We start from the raw sequence: 12,030 nt of genomic DNA, 5'->3' as shown, positions 1-12,030 counted from the left end.
GAAACATTTTGAGTAGAATTGACTGCAATTGGATCTGATTAACAGTAGCATTGGATCTGACAGTATCTCATGGCACCACCACTAAAACAGGAAATTCACTGAATATTGGCTCAGGTCACTGTGTAGAATTGTTGCCACAGCTTCCATCCCATCCTCTCATCTTTACTGGAAACACTGCACATATTCAGGGTGCTAGGGAGGAACTTGAACTTCACTGACATCACAGTCCATTTTTTTTTTACACTCCTATATCCTGATGTAAAAAGGTTTTGCTTATGATGCTGGAAAATTTTATGGAGAACACCAAAACATATTTTATTGCATTTGTCATGTAAAATCAGTTCAGGAATCAATTCAGGAATATAAACATCACACAAAAAAATCTCATTAAACACATTTCAAATGTGATCTCTTCTCTAAAAATGATTGTAACAGTGGAAATGCTTTCCTGCCAAACTAGATGCTCCTTCCATCATTACCAGTTTTGCTTTTGCCTAAAAGTGATATTTATTCTTGAGGTAGCTACATTTTTATACTCAGCTTCCTCCTCTACACTACTGTATGAGACCCCCTTCCTAAGGTGCTGCTTTTCTCAGGACACAGCTTGTGTCCTTCTCCACTTAGTTTTACTACGAAGTTAAATATCTCTATTATGTTTATACCAGCTCTCAGGCTTTCAAACTCCTCCATTCTCTGCTTATCTTGATCAAGGAACTGAACAGCTTTTTTCCAAGTTTTCAAACTTTCAGCTGAGAGAAACACCCTCCAGCTCAGCATGCTAGAATATATCAGCCACCTTTACTCTTGGAGGAGAGGGGAAACAACGCACATTAAAAACCTCTGAAATCTTTGCCCAGTCCCTGCTATTGGTACGGACATATCAAAGCCAGAGGTGACAAGCACAGATGGAACCCAGTACCACTGAGCTGGTCTGAATGTTAAGGGTTCACCTGATAGTTTGGGTCATCACCTGTTTAGATCTCTATGAATGTTGGCATCTTGGTCCTGGAAGATTAAACAAGAAAAATGGATATAAAATTGTGTCAGGTGTAGCTAGAAGACGTGGCAGTGCAGTGAAAAGTCTGGTCCAACATGTGTGAGATACAGCTAAGCTAGAACACCAAGATACAGTGAAAGGCAAAATTCAGGCCCAAGATAAGTGCAGCAAGACACACCAGTTTAAATTTGACACTTACCAGGAAGTATAAACCTCTTGTCCCCATAAGCAATAATTTTTATCTTCATTTAATTTTCACACACAAATGCAGAAATATGCTAATCCTTATGTTGTCCCCTATGACTACCAGAAACACTGTAAATCATTCATAAAAACTGACTATGTAAAGTCTTAAATAAATCCTTTAAATGTGCCATTTCAGAACTTGTATTATTTTCTTAATTATTATTCATATACTTCTTCAATTCAAATCCTGTCTGTTATAAGCTTATCACTAAAGTTAAGTTTAATTCATTCATATCTGACCATTCAGTTCTACATAACATAATATGGCATTCTATTGCTACTGCTTTTTTTTTTTTTTTCAGTCTGTATGGAATAACTGAAATAAAATTATTTTCATACAGTTCAATGGACCTAAATCACTAACGTTGACAGCTGATGATCTGCCCTCCCATGTTTCAGTTTTTTTTCCTTACTTAGCCTGCAATCTGTGGCCAGACACCTTTAAACTGTCCATTTACCATCCGTCAACTGTTATATTATAAAAGTATGATTTTATTAATATGTCCTTGAAAAACTGGCTATCAGAAAACTATTCAAAATTTATTCTAGATAAAATGGTGGGAAACATTTCTAGGTAGCTTTAGAGCTCCTTTTACTGGGAAATGTTACTCAAGTTTTAATGGGATTGAAATTTTCTTTTGCAATGTAGTCATTATGAGATACTCTTGTTTGCCTTTTGAAAAAAATGCTAGCTTAGGAATGCTGTCTTTTATCAAAAAATAAAAAACAACGAAGTGCAGCTGACAAAGTTCAGATAATTGGATAGAGCAGCAGAGCTTAAACCAACAATGTATTCAGCATACTGGCATGTGATATCTTTTGAAATCTCCATAGGGTCTTTTAGCTTACAGTGAGCCATTGCAAAATCCTGGACTGCTGTAGAATAAAGGCTTTGTTTTTTCAGGCATGCACCAATTTCCAATAACATAATTATTTTTTCAGCTTCTCCTTTCCACCAGATCAATTAATATTGTACTTGGTAAACACAGAAGTTTCTGCCACCTCAGTCCAGAATCCTGCAAGTAAAGCCAGAACCCTATGCAAAAATTCAAATCCAGAAAAATGTGATTTGTGGAACACCAGCAGAGTCTGTCAATACTGCACACTATTCTCATTAAGACATAATAAACCTATAACTAGTAGAAAGCCAATAAAACAAGGATGGAGAAAATGGGTGCTGAATGAGAGCCACTGGGATAGAACGAAAGACCAGCTGTCCTCCTGCCACACCACACTGGGTACCTCTAGTAGCCCTGCTTCTCAGGGGTGTGCGTAGCCTGTGATTAAAACATCTGCTACTCAAGTTTAAGGCTTAAAGTACTAATTGTAAAGCTTTAAAGACCATTTTGTGGCTAGGAAACTTGCCACAAAATGGCTATGGTATTTGCCCCATTCCCAAAGTGAAAAGACCGTCTAAGGGTGAGCCTTATTTCTAAGCAGGATGGAACTAAATAAAGTTTAAAAAATTCATTCTATGACTTTTTTATCTCCTAATGTGAACAGCTCTGTTTCTTGAATTGTTCTTGAATTGACCTTAGTACAATTTTTTTGATTCTCAAGAGAGACTGAATGTCAAACTTTACCAAGTGTTGATCTAAAATTACTGGCCAGCTGAACCAGCAGTGATGTTTAGCAAGTTATGTATTTTGCAGCAACCTGATGACATTACAAAACACAGAATGACAGGACATGTAGGAAGATTTCACTCTAACCTCAGCAGGTATATTCTGTAAAGCCTTTGAATTTTTGCTTAGTAAGTGAAACAAACTTGTAACTCCATCAAATCTGTATCTCACCTAACTGAACCATCTGAAAAAAATCATCTTGATCAAGCCAAAACATCAAGAAATTCAGTTATCCTCCTGATGCAATAGGAGGCTCAAAGAGATGTCAGATCTAACTTGTGGAAGGAAGACAAGCTAAAGATAGAGAAAATACATTTAAACAGCTATGACAGTAAGAGCCAGAATTAATATTTATTGCATAGACAAGCAAATGTGCTAAAAGAGAGACAAGAATCCTGACAAGTTGAAAAGGTTTGGTAGCCCTGTGGTGGCCAGCTAACACACAATAGTGCTGTCTCCAGGAAACAAAAGGATTGTGTCATGTGTTCTGTGTCCCAACTCCTGTGGCCATGTTTCAAAACATCTACTCCTTTCCCATCTTCCCCAACAAACGACAAAAAAAAAAAAGCAAAAAAACTCCTTCTGCTTACCGAACTCTACAGCCAGATCTTGACCCCACCATGATAAATGCAACAAGCAAAGCTCTGCCAGTCCTGGAGAAAACACTTTTTCATAGCAGTGAAGGAAACCACTGGTACATTGCTGTTCCTTTTTCTGGCTATGTTTTTCCCGTGGCTGCAGTGCCATGGTTTCTAAGTCTGACCACTTAACAGCTGATGTGCATTCATGTTGCATGAATTGTGGTGGGAGGTTAAATATAAAACAGGATGTAAAAATTTAATATATATAAATAATTAAATAAAGTCAGAAAGTCAACTAAATCAAGATAAGCAGTCAAGATAAATGTCAAGAGTTTAATGCAGAAAGAAAATATGTGTTGCTGAATAAAAAGAGCAAACCACATGATTAGCATCTCAAAAATTTGAAAAATAACTTTAAATACTATGAATTACGTGCAATGAGCCAACAATGAAAGCATAGCAGAAGATTTACTAAAAAAATTTATTGTAAGAAAATGCTTTCTTGCAGCAGTGGCAACAAATCTGAGAAATTTCTTTGAAACACTCCCTTATTTGGTTAAATAAGGATAAATTCAGAGAAATGTGATGCAGTGATACGAAGGAAGACTTAGGACTTGATGCACCCACTGATTCAGTACACTTACATGAAGCTGGAGTTCATGGTGATCTGGAAGAGGCAATGGTCAGGTGAGACAGACACCAGACAGACCTCCTGGTTCAGTGCTGGGACAAAGGAAGCGCCAGCAGAAATTCAAAAGTCACTGACTGTTCAGATACTGGCAGCCACACAGACATGTGCCTGGAAATGCCATCACAAACACATCCTGAAATGTTTTGTTGTGCTGTTTTTCCAAGGAGGTTTCTTGTCCTGTACAGACACAGAAGTGTACAGAACCAACTACAGGGCAAGTGGTAGGCATTGCTTCTAGGAAGCCATTTAATTATGAATAATTTAACATTACTTAAGGGGTTTTTTCCATTCCCAAAATTCACTACAAAAATAGCAGCAGGAAAAGAAAAGAGAAGAAAAGAAAAGAAAAGAAAAGAAAAGAAAAAGTTGCTGTACATTTAAAGGCATTAGAGCTTCTCTTTGCTGTGCAAGTACAAGCAAAGTATGAGCAAAGCCAATGGCACTGACCTTCCTCTTCCTATTGTTGAAAGGAAAGCAAGAGATTCTTGACAGTTTCCAGGGCAAAACAAGGGAGACCTTAAAAACATGTCTCTGTGGGGGCTCTAGACAATAGCAAAGGTTCTTTCCCAGGGTTGAATTTCTCTACTCCTTTGGCACACTTTCACAAAAGCGTTGGGTTGGGTCCTTTGAGGTTATCTGCAATGTGCTTACGCTCACAGCATTAACATGCCTGTTAGCTCCGTACCCTCAGCATGCTTTTACTGTCATTAAAGAGTGATTATAATGCAGAAAAAATATGTCTTGGAGATGAGACACTGGACTGAAGAAAAGCAAGCCTCCAGGCTCTCACCTCTTCTCATGGCTCTTCTGGCAAGCAACATGCATCACATTACTATTAACCATATATTTTTAGTTCATAACCTCTTTGAACAAAGATTGTTTCTTTCCTTGTGTATGTAGGTATAGAATAACAGCATTTTGGAGCAGTGGCCTGGGCCAGAATGCTTTTTAACCATCAGCTGTACATTAAGAAATTTAACAACTATGAAAAAAACAATTTTGCAGGCCTGTCTGTTAATAAAAATATTTAAAACATCATACAGCAACTTTCTTTTTTTATTCTTTGAGAGTACGGAAGTTTGAAGTGCATTGATCTTCGGCTTTGCTGACTGTTTCCCAAACACAAGTGTATATTTCTTTGACCATATGCTATTGATTTCCAGCCATGTGGGGCACAACATTTCTTTGCAGTATTGACCCTGTTGGGATGAAACTGCCATCAGCAAGCAGGTTGTGAGAACAAGAGCACGTGTTGTGAGACTGCTGTCCACAGCTGCAGAGGCTGCTGGGTTTGGATACAGCTGTGGAACACAGGGGTATTTTTAATTACCTCAAATAATTTAAGTAAGACTGCATTCAGCATCACATTAAGGATGCAAAAGCTTCATGGTGATACAAGAATTCATGGAGGTGAATGACCTGATCTAAACCAAATTGAACTATTCCTTCCCGTTCCAGTAAGCTTCTCACAGGTGCACAGCTGCATAAAAATATTGCCAGCATGGTATGGGAAGTTTGTATTTCTGAAAAAAAAATTAGGATGAATATTATGCAAGTGTGTAGAGTGAATCATCCTCACTGCATGGAGAGAAAGTATTTGAAATAATTTATACCATTTTAAAGCACCATTTTCCTTACTTACTAAATACAAGCCTGCTCATCCCTTTGGTATGTGTACCAGCTCTGTTTCTATTTACCACTGCCCACTTCTTTCAGAACTTCTGCTCTGCCTAAGAGTTTACTAATAGGCAGGCCAAACATGCTGCTTTAACTGGTCGTGTGAATCCCGGGCTCTGCCCTGAAATCGTTGTCGGTATCCACCAATGACACCACTCAGCAGAAAGTGCAATTACTCAGCTGTTCTCTTGAATAATAATGAAGCAAGTAGGCAAAATTGGTGAAAAATGTTTATGCTGGGCCAAACTCTACTGAGTTACACAAGATTATCCATATTTGAAATACACAGGACTGGTCTTTTGTGGCAGCAGTGGTTTATATCCTACACAATAGTAATGGGGAAAAGAACAAAGTGTATCTAGAGCACTAGAAATACTTTAATAGGACTAGGATTAAAATTAATTGCCTCATTTTAAAAGTTCAGTTTATCAAATCCACTGTCTTAGTCCCAATTAAAATTCTGTCAGCATGCCTGTGGCTCTCCAAAATAGCAAGAGAGCATTTTTCAGATATTAAGGCAGGCAAAAGTAATTTCTACCTTGGCTGGGATAAAACATATATGAAATGCATTGTTCATTGGCCACTTCTTCCAGCCTCACCTAAGAACACTTGTGGCTGTTGAAGAGAGACTATTTATAGGAAAGTAAACAGCCCCAGACATAACACCTCTTGTCTAAGTGTAAGAACCTCCTTTGCCTAGTTCTCAAGGGATGAAAGTGAAGATTTAATCAGTCTTTACACTTATATATTTTTTAAATTATTTAACTTTTATTACTGTTGCACCATTTATACAATTACATATAATTTCAATGCATCCATTGTACATTTTGTTTTTTCATTTGTTTTCCAATGAGTGTGTGTTGGTGTCTGTGACACAGAATGGAAGAGAAACTGGAACTGCAATGAACGCAGACTTTTTCATTTCCACTGACCAATAAACAGAACTACAGGTGCACCCAACCACGGACATGCATTAACTCGTCATGAGAAATCTAGGTAGGCTAAGTAGGATGAGAATGCTTTTTACTCCCAAAAAATATTTGGAGAGGAAGAATTGGAGGATTGGCATTGAGAAATATGTGGACAGCTAAGTGGGTTTTGTCTGAAAGTTGGCATTCATCCACTGCATAAAAAAAATATCAAAATAAGAAAGGCTGTAAATAAAAAAAAAAAAAAACACAGAAAATACTGCTTTCATAAAGATCTGATTGCCTTGGCACAAACCTAGTGGGCAGAATCAAACGCATCACTCCCAAACCCCATTACAGAACAAAAAGAAGATTTTGATACACTGGTGGAGTGCATTTACGGCAGTTCAGATACAAAAGATGTGCTGTACTTTCAGACATCCATTTATTTATTTATTTATTTTAATCCAGGACTTGTGTCAAGTTGGCAGAAAGTATATTAGATATTTCCCCACAAAAATACTATTTGGATTTTCCCCCCTCCCTCCCTCCCAACTTGATGGGACATCCTTTTCACTTTTTCTCTCTCTTTTTTTTTTCTCCTTCTTTTCTGGGCAATACGTATTTGCTATTTCAGATCTGAAACGAGTTAGTATAGCTGAAAAAATAAAAAAAAGACACAGGTTGTTTTAAGTGGTTGTTTCAACAGGCTGTCCAATTTAATCTTGCACTGCTATGGTTTGATCCGAATTAGTCGCTGGAACTTCAGAAGGTTTCGCTTCCTCTGGAGGGGCTGCAGGGTCCGAGGCCTTAGCAGTCGAACTAGGTGCTGCTGTTGCCACGGGCTCCTTGGAAGAGGGTGCAGCCTCGTTGCTGCTAGGTTTTGAGTCTGAAGCTGGGGCCACTTCACTTTTAGTTTCTTGGGCTGCAGGCGTTGCGGGAGCCTCAGTCTTTTTGGCTTCCCCTTCCTCTTTGCTCTTGTCATCTGCTTTACTGGGAGCTGTGGCTTCTGAAGGCTGGGAAGCTTTTGCATCGCTGCTAGGCTCAGAGGGTTTGGGTGCTTCGCTACTGGCAGCAGGAGCAGAGGCAGCAGTCGGCTCCTCTTGCTTGGGTGCCTGTTCGGTGTTCTTCTGTGGCTCTACTTTTGCATCGACAACAGCCTCTGACTTCTCAGGTTCTGTTTTCTGGGTTTCTTCCTGGGTCACTGTTTTCTCCTTCTCCCCTTCTTTTTCTTCCGTCTTATTGGCAGTGGCCTGAGTATCCTTTTCTCCCTTCTCCTCCTTGTTGTTCTCCTTCACTTCTGTGGTCTCTGTGGTTTTCTGGGCATCCTCAGCCTCCTTTGGAGTCTCCTCTTCCTCAGTTGCTGCTCCTTCAGCCTTCTTGTCTTTGTCTTTAGCTTTTTCATCATTGACACTGTATCCCTTCTTCTTCTTGCTCAGTTTGCCTCCCATGTTGGAGCTCTGTAACAGAAAAGAGAAAGGGGTTGATTACACAAAGCCCACAGTATTCACCACTGAGAGAATCAACAGAGTGCAAAGGAAAAATTGATTCTGGTTCCTGAAAAGGAGACCACATGAGGTTTGGTAAGATGTTGCCAGCTGAATGTACCAGTGCTGCAGAGCCCCACTGCCACTGAGCTTACATCCTGCTCAGCCCTGCAGAATTTCAGTCAGCAAACACCCTTCTGCAGCCTCCCCTTACAAACAGTCCTGCAAACACCTCCAACCTTGGTTACAGTTCAGCGGGGAGGAAGGGGACAGAGTAGTAAGAAGTACCAGGACGACGGAGGACTAACGTACAACCACAATCTTCTGTGGCCTGAGAAAGACTGGAAGTAGAAAAAAGACAAATTTATATTCAGGCTGGGAATGAACTAAATTTGGCTGCCAGTTGTGGCATCCACTCCTGGTTAACACAAAGTCCACCATCACTTCAGCAAAGGCTCTGAACCACCTTTTCATTAAGGTTTGGAGAACTCAAAGGAAGCCCAGAGTCAGAGACAAGACTAATAAAGAAGACTGCATCTACTCCCTACCCCTCTCAGCCTGTTACCCTCACGGCCAGTTTTCCTTGGATATACAGCTCTCTTTGTAGAGAGCTGATGGTACCAGGGGCCAGGAGCGTGTACTTCCCTCACCCACAGGGATGTGGGCACCCACATCCGGCTGCCCCAGAAGCAGGAACAGCTCCCACACACAGAGTCCCACCCAGCTTTGCAGCTTCCACAGGGATTGCCTGCCCAAAGCCCTGCATTCCCACACTCAGCAGGATGGGAGACACAGAGCCTGAAGCACAGCAAAACCACTCCATAAGACAAAAGAAACAAATACAGGTGCTTCTGACCACAAGCTTACACGTGGCACGTGACATGATGCAACACAAAATGGGACAAGAGAAGGGCACATTTGTAGCCTCTGCTCCAGTTTTCAAGCATGACAAGCAATAACTGCTCAGTTATTTAAAAGAAGTTGACCACGTGTATAACCATATCAGTATTTATATAGCCTTTATGTGGGAGTCTTAACTAAGAATACACAAAATCTTTCACAGTACTTCAAAGCAAACTTTGTCTATGAAAACAGGAGACAGATATATTGGGTCATTATTGAAAACAAAAACCTCTATGAATGGAGAAAAATTACACTCTTGGTATTAAAGGAAATATTTAATTCATGATTAATGAAAGGTTAAGAAAAATATTTCTGTGTTTTCTACTATTTGAAAATAGGAGACAGTGACTTTTCTCAAAGAACTGTCAAACAAATGTTTAATGTAAGAACTTCTCCAAGAGAGATGAATCATTCTAATTTTCCATTTTGCACAGGTAGATAGAATTATAGGCTGTATTTTTTTTCACACACTTGCTAAAACTGTGAATACAAACCAGTAAAAATCCACATGATTGCTCATAGCAGGCTGAATATAAAGTAATATTACATACAACTAAGAACTAGCTGCCTCTCAGTAGTTTATCTGCTACCACAGATACAAGCCCCAGGCAGAGCCCAACAGCAAAATATCCACACACCCTGGGCAAAACTGAGACATCATGGTCTGCAGAGATCTTTCTGACTTCAGCTTTCAAAAAGAGTAACAATTTGCAAATACTGTTGAAAGGTTGTCACACAACCCTGCAAAATGGTAATGTGATGTTACTGAAACACTGCTTTATTGTCTGAAATTTTACAGGAACAGCAATAAAAGGATTATCTTCCACAGAGTCACAGCTGAGCAATCTAATCTCTATCTTCATGACAGAGTTATCAGGTTTTTAGGTATTTAGGGCAGGCTGTGGATGTTAGTTCATTATCTGACAAACATATAGCCTTCTAAATTACTGCATAAATATTGCCCTGATTATTTTTTATGTGCAGTTACAACCAAGTATTTTGGAAGGGCTTTTGCAAGTCAGTCAGATTGGAGATTTATATTGAAACCATGCGTGTATCCCAATTTGTAATCCCTAATTAAGCCTTCATTTGTTTTCCAGCAAAGTCCAGGTACAGTGAGCCTAATTTCATTTGTTGTGTCTTCTGTATTTTTTAAGATTTTGCTATTTCATGTATAGTAGTAACACACCACAATTTATATTTCTTTCCATAACAATGTTTTGACCTCAGATATAGTTGAATACAGAATGTCTATGCCAAAGGACCTTTAAAAAGTAGAAAAGCATGCATACGAGAAATGTGCTCCCAAACTAAGAACAGAAACATTCACTGTCTTTGCTTGCAGGTACACTGTGAAATCTCTGTGTCTCAACTGGCATCAGAGCCAGCTATCCCAAGGTACTGGAGCAGGAGATGGGGAAGAGGTTCAGAGACTACCATTATGATCTATTAACAAATACTTACACTTACAAATGGACTGTCATCTTCCAGCAGAGTTTCAACTACTTCATAACAGAATAAATTCACTCTTTGGGGCACTGAATCTCGTATCTCCCTGTTAAAAAGCTGCCTACGTCATCGTGGTAACAGCTGTGCCAGGCTATGATGCAAAAGCAGAGCTATCATTGGGGTCATCACCCAGGTAGCAATGCTACAAAGTCTCTTTTTCCCCAGATCTGCTTTACAAATATTCTTCCTGTCCCCTGACTTCTGATAACACATCTGGGCTTCCCTGTAACCTTTTTTAGAAACAGTTCCACATGCTCCACTTCTTCAAACAGATTCTGGTCTTGTCCCTGTCCCAGCCTGAAGCACAGCTCTGACCCATCCAGTGCAGACTCTAAAGGTGTGGCAGACACAAAGCAGGCCTTAAGAAGTATTTAAAAATTTTAGCTATCTGTACCTGCAAGAAGACCAGCACGTGAACCGCAACACCTAAGCGTCTCCATGGCTGTGCTGGATATTTTTGCAGGGATAATCCTGCCTGGTACTAAAATGAAAGTGGATGTCAGTGAAATATCTCCCAAGTGAAGCAAAGTGCAAAAAGTCATTGAGATGCGAATTCGTACAGTGTTAAATCCACTCTGTGTTACTACCTACACGTTAACACTTAAAAAGAGTACAGGCATCTTTTCCACCCCCCACCAAGGGACTAAATTTTGAAAAAAAAAATAAAGGGGATGCACCCTCTGTCCCAGTGAGACTGAGGTCCTGACTTCACTGCTCTGTCTCTACCCCTGCCCCTACCTAACCCCATAATCACTGCATTCACCTTGTGAATGAGGGACCCAGGACCAAAGTTTGCCTACGACTATTGACCACTATTTAGAGGCTGAACCCCAGCAGGTCCTCAGTTTTTTGCACTTCCACTGACAGGTACAGGTTTTGAGCTAGCTTGAGCAGCTGCCAGCTGAACATAATGCTCTCTGTAGCAAGCACGTCCCAAATGAAGATCCTTGAGAATTTTGGTGCACAGCATTTGATTGCTGTGCCTTCTTACTGCTGGAAAGAAAAGGGTTAAGAGAGATAGAGTCCAGAATCCAATTTTATATAAGAAATTGCAACTTAGCAGTAATTTTCAGGGAGCTTTGGTCAACAGCTCTGCAGTGCAGTACTTCAGAATAGTGAGGGAAAATACAACACTTGGAAGCTGCAATACACTTTGTCTGCTTCCCAGGCTGGTCAGTATACTTTGTATTGCTCTTCTTATGGAAAAAGAAACCAATCCAGAGACCACTGTGTCTGCCTGTAGAAGAACTACTCCTTGCAACAGGAGCAAGGATTTCTTCAATTTATAGAAGCTGTTATACATTTTGCACATCCTGAAGTTTCCATTCTCCTGCAGGAAGCAGGAAGAGAACCAGCATAGTTATCTCTCTTATTGTATAGTAGAAATAATCTCTGTGGTGGATTAT

At 39.8% G+C, this 12,030-nt stretch overlaps 1 protein-coding gene across 1 annotated transcript in view; it reads right to left on the bottom strand.

Moving 5' to 3' along the window:
• Nucleotides 1-6,563: 6,563 nt before the first annotated feature.
• The window catches only part of BASP1 (brain abundant membrane attached signal protein 1), a 51,157-nt gene continuing 45,690 nt past the window's right edge, over nt 6,564-12,030 (bottom strand). The window contains exon 2 of the mRNA XM_041411698.1: nt 6,564-8,185. Within this exon, the coding sequence (XP_041267632.1) occupies nt 7,445-8,176 (732 nt within the window). The 5' untranslated portion in view covers nt 8,177-8,185 and the 3' untranslated portion in view covers nt 6,564-7,444. The remainder of the gene's footprint in view (nt 8,186-12,030) is intronic.

The sequence above is a fragment of the Onychostruthus taczanowskii genome, unplaced genomic scaffold, assembly GCF_017590055.1.
Source record: "Onychostruthus taczanowskii isolate IOZ18803 unplaced genomic scaffold, ASM1759005v1 scaffold37, whole genome shotgun sequence".
NCBI classification, from domain to species: Eukaryota; Metazoa; Chordata; class Aves; order Passeriformes; family Passeridae; genus Onychostruthus; species Onychostruthus taczanowskii.
This window is presented reverse-complemented; position numbering and strand designations above follow the sequence as displayed.